Source organism: Hemibagrus wyckioides, linkage group LG24, assembly GCF_019097595.1.
Source record: "Hemibagrus wyckioides isolate EC202008001 linkage group LG24, SWU_Hwy_1.0, whole genome shotgun sequence".
Taxonomy (NCBI): Eukaryota; Metazoa; Chordata; class Actinopteri; order Siluriformes; family Bagridae; genus Hemibagrus; species Hemibagrus wyckioides.
The window spans coordinates 7662245-7684193 of record NC_080733.1 but is presented as its reverse complement, the minus strand read 5'-3'; the positions used below and the strand labels follow the sequence as shown (position 1 = coordinate 7684193).

Sequence of the window (21949 nt, the reverse complement as noted above, 5' to 3'; positions counted from 1 at the left end):
GTTTAGACTAACAGTTTAGTTTATACTGTCTTTTTTGATATTTTAACCCAGGCGTATTAAGTTAATGGCAATCCTGTTCATGCCTTTAACACCATTTTATCAAAATCATGTACAGAATAGTCAAGGAGACAAAAATGAATTCAAAGAACTATAATGAAATGATTATAAACGATTGACGTCAGTCTCAAAGGCCTGTAGCGTAGAAATCCCCATGAGGCTGTAAAACTGGTGTCATTTTTACCACTTCAGTTGTTTAAAAGGTTGTAAACCCTCCTATGCATTTCACACAAATTAGGCCTATAGAAGTGTGACAACGCATTTGTGAAACCTCTGTGCTTTTGTGTCAGCATCAGGAAGTGTCTGTGTGGTTTGTAAGGCAGTGTCTATCACTGCACATCTCATATGGTGAGAGTGTAAGCAAACCGGAGAAAGATGTCTGGAACACGGTCCCTTTGCTGCCATGTCAACACGGCTACCCGCGCCTCTGCCATCTTCTACTTGGTAATATTTACCTGCCTACTTGCACACCCATATAAGAAACAAATACTTTTACAGCATCGAGATTGAGAGGCCTATAGCTCAGCTTAAAATGTTGTTATAAATGTGTGTGTGTGACTGTGTGTAGATGTGTGATGTAGAAATGTGATAACAGACTCAAAATTAGCTATGTACTTGTTTCTAACGTGTGTACAGCAAACCTGCACTTCACAAACATCTCAGCTCTTCCTGTTTTTGTAGAGTGTTGCTGTTTGAGCGACAGCAGGTTTCAGTTGGTTTTAGCCTGTGCTGCGTGAAAGGGGAAGTTGATGTTAGGGTTAATACACAGATCTAGAGCTGCAGAGATGTAGCAGGGAGACATTTTGACCGAGTAACACACCCATATACAGTCATAAAAGCCACTCTGAATGACTCACTCTGCATAGTTTTCAGAATAAGGACCTGCTTAATCTATATTCATTTTTATTTCTGAGAAAATTATTAAACACATGCAAAAGGGGATTTTGCAGGAAATTATTTTTTTCAGCAATCTCTTATGAAAGTGCTTGGCATGAGGATTTCTATGTACAATAATCTGGTTACTTATTACATAAAATTTCTGAGGTTGGCAAAACATTTACATCATTTAATCTGATTTATTATGTGTAACTAAGTAACTCACATGTACTCTGGTGGAACATCCACTGTGTACTGGAAGAAACTCTAAACCAGAACATGTCTTGGTCAACAATCTCACAGGAAACTTCAATCAGCTCAATCTCACTTCAAATACCTTCACAAAACATTGCCCAAGGGACAGCTTTCCATCACTATCTGTGTGTTGTCTGCATGTGTTATGCAATTTACAATTTTTACAGGCTTTTCTGAATGAATCGCTGTTCTTGGGGTGCTGTTTCTGTTGGTATTGGCTTTCAGAGAGAAATGAAAACATATCTGCTGCCAGAGTATACACATCCAAAGACACAGACCATACTCATGAATTTCTTCCCTCTGACTCGAATTCATTCTTGGTGTGTGTGTGTGTGTGTGTGTGTGTGTGTGTGTGTGTGTGTGTAGATATTTAATCTGCTGGTGGCTGTGGATTTGGCTGTTGGAATAATCCGAGAGAAAGATCCAATCACTGTCTCCTATACTGAAATGAAACGTACGCATGGCAATTGCGTCTGTGAGTCTTTAGAACAGCCCTTTCTTATCAAAGTATTAGAAAATGAATAACAATATCATCTCTTATAAACACTCTCTAACCAATACTAGTCTAATTCTTATTCACCTTTACTGGACAATATTGTATCTGAGGTTTTTAGTAATAACACTAAAGACAAATTCTGTGAATGATTTTATTTTATCATTGCATAATTTCATTTTTCAACTATAAATTCACTCAGTATCAAATTAGCAGCATTAACATGTGTTTTTTATTTGCCTGTAGTTGAAATGAGCACCAACTTCATTTCCCTGGCTCTTATGTCATTCTCCAGTGTGATGGTTATGATGTCTCACCGTAAGGTAAATATGTTTATATAAATGTGAGGAACATGTAGTCTGTGTTTGTGTGAGTGCGTGTTCTGTCCAAGCAAATACGTAAATAATGTTATGTAACTGATAAGATTTCAGTTTAAATTCTCTGCAAGTGTGTGTGCACATGTAGGAATGTTTTGTAATCTCTGTACATGGGTGATGAGTTTGTTAAATACCATTTACCCGGAATTGTGAGTAAGCAAGAAAAGCACTTGTTCCGATATTTATGAGTCCTGGTGGAAATCTTGCTACAACACACACAAACATACAGATTTTAAAAGCCTTGAGGGGATGGACATTAAGAACAAAAAACTTTTTTATATGCACATCTATTTCTCTGCGTCATAGGGGCCAATGTGTGTGATGCCGTTTGCGATGTTCATGTTCCTTGATGTGGGTCTGAGTCTTCTTTCCCTGTTTGATGCTCGATTCGGACTTCCTGGCACTCCCACATATGGAGATGCTCTGCGGCTGGCTGTGAGAACCTTGCACTCACCCAATATAATATTTACACTTTAAACAACTTTTTGTTTTGTTTTATTCTCTATTTTCCAACTTTCTTTTTTTTTTTATTAAAAAGTAAAATATTTGTCCATGAGCAAATGTCCTCGAACGTCCAAAATGATTAAGCATTCAGGTGTAAAATATATAATGTTAAAGAAAGAAAATATGATTTCTGAACATAAGAAGCTGACACAGTTTAGATTTGTTTGCATTGTTCTGAAAAACAGTACTATTAAAAATACTAATAAAATCACTTTTATTCCTGTTTTTACAAGAATAAAGACTGTTGGTGATTTAAATCTTATATTTTTCTGTAAATATTTGATTATAAATATAAAAAAAAACAAGCCTTACATTGACTATTCATAATTGTGAGCACTATGCCCTAATGAAAGGTATATAATTCTTGTCTTTTTTTTTTAAGAATGGAAAACAAATAAGCTGACTTCTATGATAAAGATTTTTTAAAAATATATTTATCTATGTGGTTGATTTGGGGTGGGTTGTGTGAGTGGTACACTTAACTCTGTCTTGCTTATATTCAGTAGTTCTATCACTGACTGAGACCGAGGCTAATGTTAAAAACTCAAGGAAACAGAAGTGTCTCATTTAAGATACGTCTCTATTCCTTTGCAGTCGAATCTAAAAGGCGGGATCAAGTTGAACGGAGAGGAGCTGAACCAAGCCACCTTGATATTCGGAGTCCTCTTCGTGATGTACATTCTGCTGAAGGTTTGATCTTTATTCTGTGCATGTGGTGGCTGACTGTGTGTCTATCTGAGTATCTATAGCCATTTACAGATAATGACACTTCCCACACACTTCCTGTAATTTGCAGGCTTTCACGTTCACACCATCATATCTTCATGCTCGGGGCAGCTGTTACTTACCTTAAAATGCCTCTTCTCATCTGTCACTGACACAAGCAGGGTCTTTTTCAGCCATACAGCTGTGTGAAACAGAAGAGCAATGTTAGAGAGATGGGAAAGGTGGAGCTAGAACTTATATAGTTAGTCAAAAAGAGCTCTCTGTCTTTACTTGAAATTGAATCCTTACTGTATGTGTAGTAATAGGGAATTTAAATTGAGTTTGCGTGTGAGGTCTGTCGACTAACCTCCCTATGTGTACAGTTCAGGGCTTGGATACAATCAGTGAAGGATTAATAAAGATGTCTATTGTGTTCTTGTGATCTGTAGGTATACATGTTCCAGGTGTCTGTTCGCTATTACTATGCACTGAAGGAACAGCGTAGGTCAGCACCAAAGAACTCTGTGGTGGTGAGTTGGTTTAATTGTGTTATTTCTCTGTAACACAAACCTACTTTTGCACCTGTTTGATCGGCTGACCTCATTTCTGTGTCCTTATAGTCAGCTGACCTCATGTTTTATCTTAAGTGAAAAGATTCAAGAAGATTCACTTTTTACATTCTCTAGTACTTGCTGTAAATCACGTTTCATAATTTGCATTGATTTTAATTCACAGGCGAAACTGCCCTCCTATGACGAGGCTCTGAAAATGAAACCCGAGGCCACGCTCCCTAAATATCAGGAGCCTTAAGACATAAATCAAGCACACAGTCTTTTCTCATGCACTTCGCTCTGTGCACTTGCAGATGCACACCTGTATAACAACAACATGCACAATGGCACGTAATTATACACAAATAAAAATACACAAATTCATATTCATAGCTATGAAGCTTAATATGCACAAGCCAGCTTTTATTATTATTATTATTATTATTATTATTTTTGCTTTAAACCAGAATTATTTTAATTTTTATTGCCATACACATTTATATTTTGAGGATCTGGTAATGAATCTTCCAAAATCCTGACCTGTGGATCTCAAAGATAAATGAATATAGAGAATGAAATGTACTTATTAATAAGTAAAGTTAAGAAGTTAATATAAATAAATAACTTTTAACTGTCTACATTATTATACATTAATATAAATTAATGTATAATAATGTAGACAGTTAAAAGTTGTCAAAATATTGAAGTACTATTCCAGAGTTGGTTCATTTTAAGCTAAAGCTATTTTTGTTGGTTTTTTGGAGATGTATGGAAGTAAACAGGTTTTGTGTAGAGATGACACCAGAAACCTTATAATTATACAAAATAAACATAACCAAATTAAAATCCTATATTGTCTGGACTTTTTACTTTGGGAATAGATAGATTTCCCACATTTTGCAGGTGTGGATATAAGAAGTCAGAAATTTTTAACCCCACACAAACATTTACATGCACAAACAAAGTTTACGGGAAGTTGTAGTTTAACAGGTTGTTTCTCTGGGCATTTTTAGATGGTTGGTTGGTTTTTAGCATTCTGGCAGATAAAAGACAAATAAATAAATGTGTGAAAAATGATTCTTTTTGGGGAAAGTTTGAGGTCTGTGTATGAATTATTATTGGCAGCGGGCAAGCCAGGTCAAAATGGGGGGGTTTGTGTGTGTGTGTGTGTGTGTGTGTGTGTGTGTGTGAATGAGTGCTGCATACATTTAAACTTGTTTTCAGAATTCTGACCATTGCTGAACTTGGATTTGCGCACACTGACCAAGTTAGTTTATATTTTAAATAGCTCACACGTACATTATAAAAATCCAATGATCATCAATAATAAAACATATTAATGTCTATAAAACTTATGTACATAAAAAGAGTATCTCTCTCTCTCTCTCTCTGTTTGTTTGTCTGTCTGTCTGTCTCTCTCTCTCTCTCTCCCTGTTATGCATGCACAGACACACAATCCGTCAATCCATAACAAGATCCCCAAATTTTCCTTAAGGTTTTTTTGGGCTTCACATATATACACACCCATATACATACAAACTCTCACATATGGCCTTACAGAACTGTGTATGGTACATGCACTTTACACACACTCACTTACAAGCTCAGACAGGGCAAGCTGTGTTAGTACGGCACTCATGTTTCCCGCACACATCCTGTGGATAAATTGATGTATGTGTGTGATATTACCTTGAGAGGAAAACTGGCCAGAAAGAGAGATTCATCGGAATGTTTATTTGGGTCCGACCTTAAGTCAAAGACCCTCCCAGAGCCCCAAACTAACCTGGTCCACCTTATACACACATACACATTGCATAGATCAAGGTATGTTTGTCTTTCCTACCCAAACTGTAATTTTTGTTGCAGGTATTTCCCCCTCCTCCCCAACAAACTCTTATAGACACACCTTATGGATGGGGGGACGTCTCTAGACCTATCCTAAGTGTAACTGTCCTTGTGTGTGCCCTGATAACCTGAGAGTCTCTCACTCTCTGTAAATCAGTGTGAAGCTGGTTGCCGAGACTGTCATTAGAAATCTTGCTATATACAGAATGGCGTTGCTCGGGTTTGTGATGCTCCTGTGCATCTTGGGAGCTCAAGCCACGGTGGACCTTCGAAATGCTGCTGCCATGGGTGAGCACATTTATTTATACATATATAGGATCAGGTGATGAACACCTTTTTTCTGAATCCTGCATCATTCACATAACAGTTCTAACTTTGCTAAAGGGATCCTTAAAAAAAATTTCTAAGAGAGAAATCCATTTTTGTGGGGTTCTTCATACATTTCCACAAAGGATCAAACTGCACTCTAACTGAAGATCGCTTTAGAGGTTAGCTCGAACCTTTTTTAAGAGTGTATGTCAACATCAATACAAGCAAGTTTTTAAAACACACAGTCAGCACTGAAGTTTAATCGAATGCACCCGATTATCACTTACCGGTGTGCATTTGTCATTTCTGTATGTAAATATGTATTTATTTATTTGTTTTCCAAATCCAAAATTGAGGTAAAGAGTTGAAGGTCCTTACAGGAAGTTGTAGATAATTACTGTGTTCCTCTATACAAAATGGGTTCTTCAAGGGGTCTGGGGATAGTTAATGAACTCACTGAAGGGTTCCTAAGGGGTTACAGACAAAAAAAAGACAAAACTGCTTTGTGTTGATTTTATGTATAGTGGCAAATTATATACAGATATCTTAAACATGATTGTGTGTATGCTACATGATACTTGGCAGAATTAAGAGACCGTGTGTGTGTGTACAGTGTTTGCTATGACTTGGTCCTTGGACACACTATTCACAGACCCACAGTATATTGTTAGTAACACATAACCCACTCACCTCTCTTCTTTCAGTCTCCTGTTCAGTCTTACATATATACACACTTTAGAGAAAATTACTGATAGCAATTATATATATATATATATATATGCAGCACAGAGATGTGTGACAGAGAGATTATTTATTTGGCTGATTGCTGAATAGTGAACAAACAGTTGGGGGGGAATAATCTACAAAAATCTACAGAAATGAATTCACATCATCTCTACAGTTGTGTACAAAGAGGTCCTTTACACCGGGTGTGTATGTGTGCCTACGAGCAAATACTTGTGGCAGCATGTATAATCAATGGGAGTTATTATGAGTCTTGCCAGCTCTGTAAGTTTACTGAGCTACCTGCTGACTGTCTCATCCTTGTCACCCCTCCCACACACACACACACACAGACCACAGCATAGGTCTCAATGCGATCATGTTACCCAGAACGATTATAGCCAATTTTTCTGAATACACACTCAGAATTTTAGGTCATGTTCATTTTGTTGCAAACTGTATATTCCTTGATAAGCAACCTTTTGACATTTTCATGTCATTGCATTCTGGTGCTTCGTGATTCTGGAGTTTCGTGCCCAGCACAGTCACCGGGACACTAGTTTTAGGCAGATTGATACAGCTGTACTCATTTTCACTGCAATTTCTTGAAGAATGATTCCAATTATCTGGCTTTATTTCCTTCTCCTTTGTAGCTGCAGGATTGTGCAAGACCAAGCCTACTGACCTGGTGTTCATCATCGACAGCTCTCGGAGTGTGCGGCCTGCTGAGTTCGAACAGGTCAAGGTGTTCCTCAACAAGATAATAGAGGGTCTGGATGTGGGGCCTGATGCCACACGTGTGGGTGTTGTGAACTATGCCAGCAAAGTGAAGAATGAGGTGTCACTGAAGTCCTACAAGACAAAGCCTGCACTGATCAAGGCCGTATCAAAGATCGAGCCACTCTCCTCTGGCACCATGACTGGCTTGGCCATCCAGTTTGCCATGAATGTGGCCTTCAGTGAGGCAGAGGGTGCACGTGTCAAATCCACTGATATCAGCAAGGTCAGGAATTAAGTTACACTCTATCAACAGCCTTTAAAACAACTAAAACTGCCTATGCTTATAATCCTCTGATATTAGCAGATTCATTGCTATATTTATAACCAACTCATTTTTCATGTGAGCACAGGTAGCAATCATTGTGACAGATGGGCGACCACAGGACAATGTGCGTGACATTGCAGCAAGGGCACGGGAGTCCGGCATCGAGATATATGCCATCGGTGTGGGCCGAGTGGACATGAACACGCTAAAGCAGATAGCCAGTGAGCCTCTGGATGAGCACACAGATTACGTGGAGAGCTATGGCTTCATCGAGAAGCTCACCCAGAAGTTCCAGGAAGCCTTTTGTGGTGAGTATGTGAGAAAAGAGAAAGGTAGCTGGTAATGGAGGGATGGAAAAATGGACTCCTCAAGATGGATCATCGCCATCATTCATCATCAGGGTCAAAAGTAAATTTATAACCCTACATAGTCTGTAGAAGGCATGGGGTTTCTGGGAGCATGCTGTCTTTTAGTGCTCTTTTTCAGCCCACCCCGAGATGGGACGAGTAAAGGACATGTGATCCATGTTATAAATATAGCTCTTTAGTGCAGTGGATCTCAACATCTCAACATCTGACAGAAAAACCAGAGATACTTTAGACTTAAAAAGACTGGTTTTAGAAACAGAAAATTGAGTTGAGAACCAGTGCAATAGAAAACTTGTGTCAGAGCAACAAACACCTGAAAGGACGTTCTTACCAGCCTAAAAGGTGCCTCAGGTGCCTAGTTCCCCTCAGGTGCATGGTCCTCTGATATGTTCCAGTCTGTTTTAAGGATTTGTTGTTTTCTGAATAGAGCACAGCAAATCATTAAATGTGACTCCACTACTTATTCTTCCATTTCTCACTTAACATAGTATTATTCTCTTCTTTCTAACTGACCCCCACCTACCATGCTGTGTGCGTATGTTCGTGACACCCATGGCGGCACAGTGTCCGACTTGTGCGCAACAGGTGATCATGACTGTGAGCACATTTGTGTCAGCGTACCTGGATCGTTCAAGTGTGCCTGCCGGGAGGGCTACACACTCAAGGAAGATGGCCGTTCCTGCAGTGGTGAGTATGTGTGTGTACTGGGAAAATGTCTATATTATACCTGCAAACTAACCAGAAGGCACTAGAAGGCCTCCCAAATCCATAACTGCCTAAGCATCCAATCACAAACTACTGCATCATCTTGTTATCTCAGCCTGCAGTGATGCTGCTACAGATGTGGTCTTCCTGATCGATGGATCAAAAAGTGTGAGGCCAGAGAACTTTGAGCTGGTGAAGAAGTGGATCAACCAGATTGTTGACAGGCTGGATGTGTCAGACAGAAATACCCACGTGGGTCTTGTGCAGTACTCTAGTTCTGTCAAGCAGGAGTTTCCTCTCGGAAAGTATAACAGCAAGAAAGACATCAAGGAGGCTGTGAAGAAGATGCCTTACATGGAGCGTGGAACCATGACAGGCCAGGCTCTCGGTTACTTGGTGGAAAAAAGTTTCACCATTGGCTATGGCGCCAGGCCTGGGGCAGCCAAAGTGGGCATCGTCTTCACAGACGGCAGGTCACAAGACTACATTGGAGATGCGGCAAAGAAGGCTAAGAATTTTGGTAACAATACAGGACACTTAGTTAAGTGTATCTAGCGCTTATGGAACATTTGGTTATCTGTTTTGGTTTGTATTTTAGGCTTCAGGATGATTGCTGTAGGAGTCGGAAATGCAGTTGAGGACGAGTTGAAAGAAATCGCCTCTGAACCTGAGAACTATTTCTATTCTGCTGACTTCAAAGCCATAAACGAGATTGGGAAAAAATTGCAAATCACCACTTGTCCAGGTAAAACCACTACAGTAGAAAATAGCATTACAATACATTTGTTTTTAAAAACATACACTTGTTAATTTGACTGTTCCTGACACTTGCAGCTGAGGATCCCTGTGAATGTCAGTCTCTTATGAAGTTCCAGAAAAAAGTGGACGAGGCTCTCCAGGCATTAACAAAGAAATATATCCTTTTCTCTATGTTTCTGTCAAACAGTTACAGGTCTAAATGGGTAAGCGTGCATCTGTGTGAGAAAATGCATCTAATTAATTATGTGAACAAAAAGTATAGATATCTAGTGGTTTCTAAAGAATCTGCATGTAGTTTTGGTGGTTTGGTGGATTGTATTTTAAAATAATGTGTTGTTCCTATTGGCTTAACTGATTTCATTCTGAGGGGAACAGTGCTATAAAAGAAGACATTAGTGGTTTATGGTGATGATAGAAGTGGTACTAATTGTAATGAAAAATTTAAATATTCTGGAAATCGATGGAAACCATTAAAGCCGATTACCTTTAAGGATAGCACAAGTTGGAATCTGTCAAATATTTTTTAGCAAGATTGTACAGTACTATAGATGTGATACATTTTATGACTTTCCTTGACAACCTAATCACTGGAGGGAATAACAAAGAGGATTGCAGCTCTGGAAAACAAAATTGTGTGAGAGATGAGCACTCTACTCCCTGCCAAAGCCTCGTCTCACTATTTTTACTCACTACTGCTGAGTCACCTCTTGTGATGCCTGACGTCTCTTCCTGCCTTTTGCTTCAGTTTTCTCACTACATCTGCTTTAAATCACTAAATTTCCCGAAGCTGAAGCACTGATCATCATGGTGTTTTTATTTATACATGATTTCACTATTACAGTGAAGAGATTTGTGCATGTTAAATACAGATACTGATGGACACATTATATTATCTTTCAAAATTATTATAAAAAAGTGCACATGAACAAGTGCTCTTGTTCCATCAGCTCATCCGTACGATGAAATATAGTTTGCATTTTAAAGGCCCCTACCATCTCTATGCAGATTCACTCTTTTACCACAAGCTCTATTTTTGTCATTCTATCTGTCACTCATCTGTCAGTGAAACTTCTTCTTTCACTTCCACTTGTGCCCAAAAAGAAAGATATACTGGATATATGGTATATATATATATATTATATTAATTTAATATACAATTTGACTTGAAATACATACATGGGTGCTTTTTTCCTTTCTAAAAAAAAAAAAAAACAGGATATATTACTTACACACACACACACACACACGCCACCCCTCACTTAAACACACATACAAACACACTTGACAAGCATTTCAAAATCAACCTGCTTGTTATAATTTAATAAAAATCAGTTGTCTGTCTTACTGTGTCTGCATCAATCTTTCTGTGTGTGTGTGTGTTTATCTTTGACGGGCTGAAAATGAGAAAGTAGGGGTGTAACTGTTTTCCTACCACACAGTGCCATGTTTACGCAGTGTGGGGTTATAAAGTCAGTCAGTAGAGCTATACTGAACTTGAGGTATTGGTATTTTGTGGCGCCACACTACACAGAAGCAGATTTGTCTGTGGGTGTTAACAGCTCATTTTTCAGAACACTCAGTAACACAGCAGTTACTGTATTCTTTTAATCATATTCATGTAACTGGGCACTCAGCTAGAAACATATACTCCATTTACAGCAGATCACCATGGCCTTGAACAAGACAGAATCCTCACAGACATGCCTGAGTGAGATTGGCCTTGACATGTTTTAAAATTGTGGAAACACTGTAGACTAGTGTGGTGCCAAAGGTCCCATTAAGAAATACCTTGACTGGAATTATTTTAATGCCAAGAAAATGTGTTTAAGGTATACACAGTACTGTGCAGAAGTCGTAGGTGTCCTATATTCAATTCATTTTATATATACTTTAGAATTATATACTTTATATATAAACTTTAACATCGATTTAAAAAGTTAGAGAAGAATGTTGTATGACCTTAAAGGAACAATAAAGTAGCTTATTGAGTAATTCTCTTCTGATAATAAATAGAATAGCTGAAAATTACCAGCTTGTTTCCTCATAAATCTACAGGGTGTTCTTTTTCTGAGAGAACAGAGGATGGTCGTAACAAATATTGCTTTGGTTTAGCTTATGTTTCCTATTAGTTTCAACCCAGGAGGCCTTTAGGCCCATGGTACCCAAATCTTTTCAATGGACTCATTGTATAGGCCAAACTCATTTTAATACTGTAGTCTGATCTAGCTTAATTTCAGGTTAGTGAGCAGAACTGAAACTGCGCTTTTGGAGCCCCTGGTGAAGAAGGCAAAATGGAGTATAGTATTTTAAGTACCTGTGTGTACATGTGCGTGTTAAATAAGCTACATAGTCTTGTACAGAAATGAACACCCTCCAGTGTTTATAATAATTCATAATCACTCTCCGGGGTCACCCAAATGAGGATCTGGTTCTCTTGTGAGTCTGGTTCCTCTCAAGGTTTCTTCATCATACCATCTAAGGGAATTTTTCCTTGCCAGTCACCTCAGTCTTACTCACTAGGGAAGATTTTGTCTAACAATAATCTTGGACTTTTGTACCATGTTTCTTATGTTCTGTAAAGCTGCTTTGAGACAATGCCCATTGTTAAAAGCGCTATACAAATAAAATTGAATATTGACAAATGGATCCAGTTTACCCTCTATGCCTAAACTAGACTGATAAAAACATTTTATAGACTGGATTTAACCGTGTGTGGCAATATTATTAAAAATAGAATACATACATCAAATAAGGCAGACATACAAACAGTTTTATTAACCAAACACTGCAACACTTGGAATATTAATGGAAAGCAATAACAACAAAAACACTTAATAATAATAATAATAATAATAATAATAATAATAATAATAATAATAATAATATAAAAATATAAACAAATTATATAAAAATTATAAAAAATAAGGAAACAAATAGCATTAAAAGTCACTTTGAAAAATTAAATTAAATTAAATTAAATTAAATTAAATTAAATTAAATTAAATTAAATTAATCCCCAATCAGTTACTCAACACACACTAAAGGACATGATACAAAATCATAGATTTAGATATCGCGAGATCACACGGCACGCGCTCCGGTTGCAGGTCGATTGCGTCACTTTGCATCTCTTCTGCGTTTCATGATGCAACAGCTGATCGCGGTGTGTTCAGGTTGGCCACGCCCTCTCTCGAGTCCACTTCCTGTTTTTCGCACTCAGTCTGTGTCGATGTCCAATATAATCCAGTTAGCTTGCAGTTAGTAGCTGCTAGAGACTCCGAGACGCACACAGACCCTTTTATTTATCTCGTCATTTTCAGCACATGATCTCGTCTGATGAAGGTGAGTGTGTATGAACAGATAACTGTAGGATTTTAGCAAGTGATCGGCTGTTAAATGATAGCTAGCTCTCTTTATTAAGTGCAGATCTGAAGTTGCGCACTTTGGGCTTGTGTATTGTGTCTCTAAATACTGAACTGTATTTCCTCTAACTTGTTAGATTAAGATACTGCTCCGCCATTTGAAGCTCCGTGCTAAAACTAGCGGTTTGAATCGACTTTATTAAGCATTTAGTGTCTAAAACAGAGATGTCTACCTGGAGTGTATGAGAATGACTAGCAACTGCGTTACGCCTTCTTTTGCTCATCCTGTCCCTGGCTCTATCTGTCTATGTCTTTGTCTCTTTTTCTCCTTGTTCTGGTCTCACCCTCTGATTGTGTCTCTGTTCTTGTTGTTTCTCTCCTGCGTCCTCCTGCTTGTTTTCCAATCTCTCTGTCGCCTTGTCCCTGTTTTTCCTTTTGCTTTTATCCTCCCCTTCTCTTGCCTTGTCTGTCCATCACCCTGACTGCTTCTCCATGTTTATTTTCTTTTTTTTTACCCATCTGCCTTTTGTCTCTTTCTCGAATTATTTCTGTTTCTGTCACTTTTCACTTCTCCTCGTCTTCTTGGCTGTTTATTCCTCTCTATGTCTCCATGTCCCCTTCTCTTTCTCTGTGACCATTTCTTTTACTTTGTCTTCCTGTCCTTGTCTGTTTTTCCCCGTCCCTTTGTCCTTGTCTTTTCCTCTGCTGGTCTCGTTGTCAATGTTTTTTATCTTGTCATTTCTGTCTTTCTAGGAGGAGGGTGCGTTAGAGGTCCTTCAGCCGTTGTCCTCTGGGCCCAGTGCCTTCATTCCAGCTGAAGTGGTGTGTATCTTCTGTAAACAAATAGACACTTTTCACACACAGAATTACTGTACCGCACTCCATTATTCACATTGTACATGAAATATGTATTGGGAGAATTTGTCATGAGAGTTTTGTCAGCCATGTATTATGTGGAGTTACCACACTTTGGTGATATTCAAGGTTGCTTTGCATAAAAGGATCTGCCAGGATTAAATGTAAATTTGCCGAAAAATATGTGCACACCTGTTATGTTTTTAAGATCTTAACACGATATCAAGTTAGTTAAACCAGGTTGTTAATCAGCTTGTTGTGATGGCCACTGAAACCTAAATGGACTTTTTACTTGCATGTTGTTCCTCAGTACTACACATAGCAATGCAGACTCAGTCACAGTCTTTAGACAATGCTACACCAAGCCAACATTCCACTACAAGAGGCTGCATGGATCAGTGATTTTTCTCAAATTCTCTTGCTGATATTTGCTAGTTGTTAACATGACATGGACCACCCCTTACTGTCTTATTAATGAGGACCAAAGAGGCATCTCTACATACCTAATAATCATGGTGCTTGTCTATTCTGAAATCTCACCCTATTGCATTACCATTCAGGTCTTCTGATGTTTGGGGATGTACCTTTAGAGGGAATGTTTTAGGGAGGGGTTGTATTTGTTTGATTTTTGAATTACAAAGCAGCCTGTCAGATTAACTGATGGCTTATTAAATGGATCATCTCAAATGGTTGAATGATGTTATTATTAGTTGTAGAAATGAAAATATTATAGTACACTGTGTGTTGATTTCTGTCGTAGATTCTGAAAGAGGCAGCGGGACAGGAGGCGCTGACCGACACTTTGTTGTCAGACAGTCATGCCGATCATGTCACTACAGTAATGGGTATGCATCCTGCCTACCTCAACTGCTTCTTGCGCACCCAGAATGCTTTGCTGCAGCCAGACGGGCCACTGCCACTGTCATGGAGACACTATATTATCATATTGGTAAGAAAAGATGCCACATCAATGTTTCCCTAATTGCTATGTCTCTGAGCTGGCAAATGTTTTATTGCATTTTCACATTGTGGTCACTTGGTTTCTGCAGGCGTCTGCTCGACATCAGTGTTCCTACCTGGTGCAGCTCCATAGCTCTGCGTTTCTGTTGGCCGGCGGCGAGGAGTCCTGGCTCAGAGGTATTCAAAGTGCTCCCCTTAAAGTCCAGCGCCTGCAGACGCTCAACAAACTTCTAGCACATCGGCCGTGGCTCATCACCCAGGCACACATACAGGTAATAGATTGACTTAATGTACACGTAGTCTCTATATACCAAATGAATGAGTAATTGGCACATACCATACATCTGTTTTATACTGTGTGTATTGTATACATATATAGTGAAATATTTCAGCCTGCCACATGACTATAACAGTCACATGCTCTGGCCTAAGCTAAAATAAAACATTTTTGAAACCTCTAAATTGAACTAATCACAGTACTAATGCATGTTTATATTAATGTCAGTTCAGATATTTCTGCATGATATATTTCCAAAATCCACTAATGGAATGAAATTTCGATGCCACATAGCAGCAGTTATATCAAACAAAATGCAATATTCAGCATGGAAGTCCTGATGCACACCTAACCTGGTCATGGTAATAGTGTCGTTGACAGTATCAACATATCATTGGGTGTGGCTTCTGTTTCTCTGTTTTGTTGTAGAGCTTAACAAATACCAGAATAGTAATTTCAGTATTTGAATTCTGACGACAAATTCTAAAGACAAACTTTAACTACAGACAGCTTCCTGCTCTTTATATAATTGCCCTTTTAAAATCATTCTGCAATTACATTATTGACATACTGATATGTGTTGCACTATAATACACTCTATGGCCAAATATTTTTGGACACCTGACTATAACACCCGGGTTTGTTTTGCCACAAAGTTACAAGCACACAGTTGTATAGAATGTCTTTGTATGCTGTAGCACTGGAAGAGGCCCAGACCTGTTCCGGCATGACTATGCCCCTGTGCCCACAGTAAGGCTCGTGAGCACGTGGTTTGAGAAGGCTGGAGTGTAAAAACTCGAGTGTCCTGCATAGACCTCAACCCCACTGAACACCTTTGGGATGAACCCTAGGCCTCCTCACCCAACATCAGTGCCTGATCTCACTATTGCTTTCGTGGCTGAATGAACACAAATCCCCACATCCATGCTCCAACATCTAGTGCACAGCCTTCCCAGAGCAAGACTAGCAAGTCTGGAATGAGATGTTAAAAAAGTGACCACAAACCTTTGGTCATTTTTTTTAAAAACCTCTGATCATGTAAAACCCATTTACTCCATTTACATTTACTTACATTTACACCAATTTATTTGGATCTTATTGTAGAAGTTCTCTGTTAGAAACATTATTGATGAATTAGTGTTTATGAGGAGAGAGTGTGTTCCCAGAAACATTCTGACACAAAATTATTGTTTATATTGCTCTGTTGCATGACGATAAATGAATCGTTAGTCAAGTCTGCACTTGAAAATGTATGATGCATCATGGCTGTGTCCAATCAAGCAATCAAGTGGGTCTTTCTCATCGTGCCATTATGTGGGTCAGCATAAACAGCCAATTTGAATACAGTTTTATAATATAATTACAAAATTGACTGATTAAAACATATTATGATTAAGTTCATATAAATATCCTTATGAATTATTAACGAATGTTAGAAGCCCAACCAGATTATATCACCATTAGGGATAATGCAGGCAATAATTTATGCGTCTGCAATGGCAGGATATGATCTGTAATTGAGTGCAGTGTTATTATATTGTTTTTCCGCAATAACTCTACTGATGATAGTTGATTCATTTATTTATTTTGGAGCTTGCTTAATTTCTAAAGCCTAGGAATATTGTGTGAAAAAGTTTTGGGACACCCCTCCAAATCATTGAATTCGGGGTTTTTTCCTCAGGGTTTGGTCTTGTCCCCTTAGTTCCAGTGAAATGCACTTTTAATGCTTCAGCATGCCAAGACATTTTGGACAATTTCATGTTCCCAACTTTGTGGGGAACAGTTTGGGGATGACCCCTTCCTGTTCCAACATGACTGCACACCAGTGCACAAAGCAAGGTCCATAAAGACATGGATGACCGAGTTTGGTGTGGAGGAACTTCAGAGTCCTGACCTCAACCTGATAGAACACCTTTGGGATGAATTAGAGCGGAGACTGTGAGCCAGGTCTTCTTGCCAACATCAGCTCCTGACCTCACAAATGTGCTACTAGAGCAATGGTTAAAAATTCCCATAAACACACTCCTAAACCTTGTGGACAGCCTTCCCAGAAGAGTTGAAGCTGTTATAGCTGCAAAGGGCGGACCAACTCCATATTAAATTCATGTACATGTAAAGGCAGATGTCCCAAAACTTTGGAAAATATAGTGTATCTAATGTAGGAATAGACAGCAGTCCAATTTCAATCTGGCTACCAACAGAAACATTTTTACTAAATGTAAATATTTGTAAATAAATCTTACTAGGATAAAATCTAAGCACAAAATTCTTTAGTTATATGGCAAATAGCAGAGATTTTTCATAGAGATTTTCACAGCAGTGTGTCCACCCTTTATATCCACAGGAGCTTGTGTGTCCAGGAGCAGAGCCTCGCTGGTCATTAGCGGAGCTGATTCAAGCCGTGGTCCTCATATGCCATGCCCACTCTCTGGCCTCCTTTATCTGGGGCTGTGGCATTCACCCAGAGCCGGACTGTGCAGTTGAACAGACGTCTCCTCCACCCTCCCCTACATCAAACAAGTCCAGTCTCAATTCCCAGGATGGCCGCACCCATCGACAAGAGGTGTGGGTGTTTTGTTTTTTGTTTTTTTTAAATTCCATACTTTAATATGTTGAAAATTTAATGTGCAACATGCTTATCCTTGTCTGTGTGTGTACATGTATTCTGATCACACAGTGGACTCAGGCTGTAAAGGAAGTGCAGCTGTTGATGGAGAAGATGATGATGGTTCAGCAGCAAGAAGAGGAGTTCACTCAGGAGGAGATGGTTACTCGCTTTGAGAGAGAGAGGACCGAAAGTTTACTGGAACCAGCTGAAGGTAGTGTACTATACATTAGGCCTGTTTTTGTTGAAATATATTTAGGATTTGAATGCATTAGTATCTGCATGATTTTGACATTTATGACATTGTACAGATGTTGCAATTGAAGTGGCCAAGGAGTATATATGCCCACTTTGACATAATGGTGGTGAAAAAGCTACATAGTGGACTAATGGTCCATTGAAACACTATTTGAGATTTAGCCACAATTATGTCTGACTCCAATACATCTTTATTGGAAATTGTTATTTTAGCTCAAAATAGATCAATAATAATGCATGTTTGTCTGGGTCCATTCCTTATCTAAAGTGACATGAGGGTGAGGTTGTTTTGCCAAAAGGTTGCGTATTTTGAAACAAGAAGTAGACGTAGTATATCCTCAATGTAAATGTTTTTGCCTTTGAAAATTATTAAGTAATATATTTTTATGATTTTAAAATTAACTAATAAAATGCATAGATTTTATGTAACTTTTTCTCTTTATCCCTCACAGTGGGCCGCTCCGTCCTCCCAGATTCTGTCTCACGGTTTGTCTGGGATGCAGATTTTATTTATCAGGACTTCAGTCCAAGAGGAGAGCAGGCACCACCCACCATGAGAGCTCAGGTACAGTACACACGGACGCACGCAAAACTGAGCTGCATGTAGGAAAAATGTATTCTATCTATCTATCTATCTATCTATCTATCTATCTATCTATCTATCTATCTATCTATCTATCTATCTATCTATCTATCTATCTATCTATCTATCTATCTATCTATCTATCTAGTGTGTGTATGTGTTTGTGCATGCATGTGTGTATGTAGAGAGAGAGTAATGCACATTAAGGTAAAGTTCAATTGTGCAACGCTGAATGTTTTTGTCAACTTTGACCTATATGTGGATAATGTTATCTCTCACAGAGCTGTTAATTTTTGTTAATGTGCAGGACTACTCATGGGAGGACCATGGCTTCTCTCTCATGAACAGGCTGTATGGAGAGATGGCTCAATTGCTGGAAGAGAAGTTCCAGGTGGTGTGTACGCTGACGTATCGCACCATGGCCATGCACACAGATGTGGACACCACCACCCTCCGGAAAGCTGTCTGGAATTATATACACTGCATCTATGGCATCAGGTCAGTCAAATATTAATGATCACACAACTAAAACTCGAGACGTTCTCGAAATAGGTAAACTGTGGTCTCTTGTAAGGTCTAAAGTCTTAAATATTTGCATCAAAAGCAAGGTTTAATAAAACCTCTGTTGAATGGATATTTATGGTGTGTTCTTGGTATGTGTGTGCAGGTATGATGATTATGATTACGGTGAGGTCAACCAGCTATTGGAGCGTAATATGAAGGTGTACATCAAGACCGTTGCGTGTCATCCGGAGAAGACGACATTGAGAATGTACTCCAATTTCTGGAGACAGTTTCGCCAATCAGAAAAGGTACATGACTGGGAGGGAGGGAGGGAGGGAGGGGGTGTGTGTGTGTGTGTGTGTGTGTGTGTGTGTGTGTGTGTGTGTGTGTGTGTTTTCTCTAAGCTTCATGTGTTTATAGGTGCATTGTGTGTATAATTGAAACAGTTAAGCAAAAATAAGTGATGCACTTAATGTTAGATACTGAGAAAACTGAGCAAAGTTTATTTCAGGACAAACTATCCCTTTATTGCTCTCATTCCCATAATTAGTTATTTGTTGCTGTCTGTTTAATTCACTGTTATAAGTTTTTCAGGACTTCTAGAATATACTGTCACAGTCTCTGAATCAATTTATTTCTGCTTTAAAACCCAGCCAAAGATTACTAAATGCCAATGCTTGTGATGGATCTTTCAAAATATGGCCAGGCAGCAGTTCTTTCTGCCCTCTAGGTGTTTCTGTCAGAGAAATGTAATGGAAATTCATTTGTACTCGATTGAATAGTCACAGGCTTAGCTATATGAAGTGGACTTTAAGTAGGCTTCATTTTGTTCAGTTCAGTGATAGTCAAAAGAGACAGATTAGAAATGACAAATGGATAAAGCTAAATTTCTTTCTCTCTGTCTATGTCTTTCTGTCTCTCTCTATCTCTCTCGTTCTGTCTCTCTCTATCTCTCTCTAGGTTCACGTGAACCTGCTGCTGATGGAGGCAAGATTGCAAGCCGCTTTGCTTTACACACTCAGAGCCATCACCCGCTACATGACCTAGCATACAAGCATTAGCATAAACTTCCCTATTAGCAATAATATGATGTACAAAATGTGCAATACTCTGTTTAATCTCACATTCTTCATCAGGGAAGAATGATCTGTGTGACTTTAGAAAATATTCGGCACTACTTCGAGCTCAGATTTAGTCTCTTTCACTTGCACACATTGTGAACTCTATAGTTTTCTTCTTTTTTGTTCTGTGATGGTTGTTCTGCTGCTGCTTGATCACAGATGGGATTGGAAGCAGTGCTGTTGTCATGTGTAAAGCTTTTCCCACTTACCTCTCATCATACTGTGAATATGTGTAATTTGTCTAGTGCAGTATTCTCTTCATTCTTGGTTTGCATGTGTCCTTGAGACACTTAGCAAACAATCTCCATGCTGCCTGTCTCTCTTTTTAATGGTACACGCCTGCTGGACTCCAGCTAGCCTGATTGCGGGAAACAAAAAAAAAAAAAAGCACATTGTGTTTGTTCTTGGTGGAAATTGAATGTATGTTTATGTTCAATAAAATATTTTTTTACTGTTGGTGATGTGACTAGTATATTACATACATATACTACATATTCAATTAAATTTATTTGTATTGCACCTTTTACAATGGGCATTGTCTCAAAGCAGCTTTATTAGCAACAAACTTCTCTATTAAATTAAACTTCTCTTTATTAAATTATTAAACTATTTTATCCCTATTTTATCAATAATGAGCAAGCTGTGGCGACGGTGGCAAGGAAAAACTCCCTGAGATGATATGAGGAAGAAACCTTGAGAGGAACCAGACTCATACTAATTAGTTTATTCCGTACTAATTTCTAGTCACTGTTTAAACACATGACTGCATTTCTCTAGAATCTCTTTTTTTTGTGCTTTTACTTATTTGTGCCACTAGAGGGCAAGAACAGCAAAAACACTGCAATAAAATCACTTGTGACGCAGATACAGTAATGTCTGTCTGCAATACAGCATGTCATGTTCATGTTGCATTTAAGTTTTATTAAACAGTCGGCATTTATCTGCATATAGCTGAATATGTAGCTGAATCGAAACCCAGTTTTGGCAGGAAAACCTTTGCCAAAGATTTGGCAAAACCCAGTTTAGTTTTCCTCCTGATATATGGGCGCATATATATATATATATATATATATATATATATATATATATATATATATATATATACACAGCGATCAGGTATAACATTATGACCACCTGCCTAATTATTGTGTTCGTCCCCCTTTTGCTGCTAAAACAGCCCTGACCCATCATGCCCTGTGTATTTTGACACCTTTCTATCAGAACCAGCATTAACCTCTTCAGCAATCTGAGCAACTGTAGCTTGTCTGTTGGATCGGATCACACGCCAGCTTTTACTCCCCACGTGCATCAGTGTGCCTTGGCTGCCCATGACCTTGTCGCTGGTTCACCACTGTTCCTTCCTTGGACCACTTTTGATAGATACTGACCACTGCAGACCGGGAACACCCCACAAGAGCTGCAGTTTTGGAGATGCTATCAAATTCGTTCAAACCTTTGCTCAAATCTTTACGCTTGCCCATTTTTCTGCTTCTAACACATCAACTTTGAGGACAAAATGTTCACTTGCTTCTGTTGTGAATTCACTGAAGCGGACCAGGGGATTCTAGAGTGACCTCAAAATATGTTTTCCTACACTGCCTAATATGTCCCACCCACTATATATATACAGCTCTGGAAAAAAAAGAGACCACTGCCCAATCTCCAGATTTGATCCCTATTGAAAACCTCTGGAATGTCATCAAGAGGAAGATGGATGGTCACAAACTATCAAACAAAGCTGAGCTTTTTGCTTTTTTGCAAAAAAGAGTGGTATAAAGTTCCCCAACAGCAATGTGAATAACTGGTGGAGATCATGGAAGCAAAATGCATGCAAATTGGGGTTATTCCACCA

The 21949-nt window shown here is 38.7% G+C and overlaps 3 protein-coding genes across 4 annotated transcripts; all 3 read left to right on the top strand.

Annotated features, from left to right (window-relative positions):
• Window positions 1-337: 337 nt before the first annotated feature.
• LOC131345228 (lysosomal-associated transmembrane protein 4A) lies at window positions 338-4546 on the top strand. 2 transcript variants are annotated; one of them, XM_058378026.1, is made up of 7 exons: window positions 338-501; window positions 1555-1642; window positions 1928-2004; window positions 2365-2493; window positions 3157-3252; window positions 3717-3797; window positions 4003-4546. In XM_058378026.1, exons 1-7 carry the CDS (start codon window positions 433-435, stop codon window positions 4075-4077), a joined length of 615 nt encoding a protein of 204 aa, XP_058234009.1. In that variant the 5' UTR covers window positions 338-432; the 3' UTR covers window positions 4078-4546. The 2 variants fall into 2 exon arrangements, with proteins under 2 accessions (XP_058234009.1, XP_058234008.1); XM_058378025.1 differs by having other exon boundaries at window positions 344-501; window positions 1555-1663; window positions 4003-4419.
• Window positions 4547-4823: 277 nt separating this feature from the next.
• matn1 (matrilin 1) lies at window positions 4824-10871 on the top strand. Its single transcript, XM_058378023.1, has 8 exons — window positions 4824-5951; window positions 7349-7698; window positions 7826-8048; window positions 8673-8795; window positions 8929-9333; window positions 9412-9558; window positions 9648-9728; window positions 10161-10871. The coding sequence occupies exons 1-8, from the start codon at window positions 5870-5872 to the stop codon at window positions 10208-10210; spliced, it is 1461 nt and encodes a 486-aa protein (XP_058234006.1). The 5' UTR covers window positions 4824-5869; the 3' UTR covers window positions 10211-10871.
• A 1886-nt stretch (window positions 10872-12757) lies between these two features.
• sesn2 (sestrin 2) lies at window positions 12758-20553 on the top strand. The gene is made up of 10 exons (XM_058378024.1): window positions 12758-12914; window positions 13688-13756; window positions 14550-14738; window positions 14839-15021; window positions 17371-17589; window positions 17704-17845; window positions 18342-18454; window positions 18780-18970; window positions 19140-19284; window positions 19937-20553. Exons 1-10 carry the CDS (start codon window positions 12909-12911, stop codon window positions 20021-20023), a joined length of 1344 nt encoding a protein of 447 aa, XP_058234007.1. The 5' UTR covers window positions 12758-12908; the 3' UTR covers window positions 20024-20553.
• The last annotated feature ends 1396 nt before the right edge of the window (window positions 20554-21949 follow it).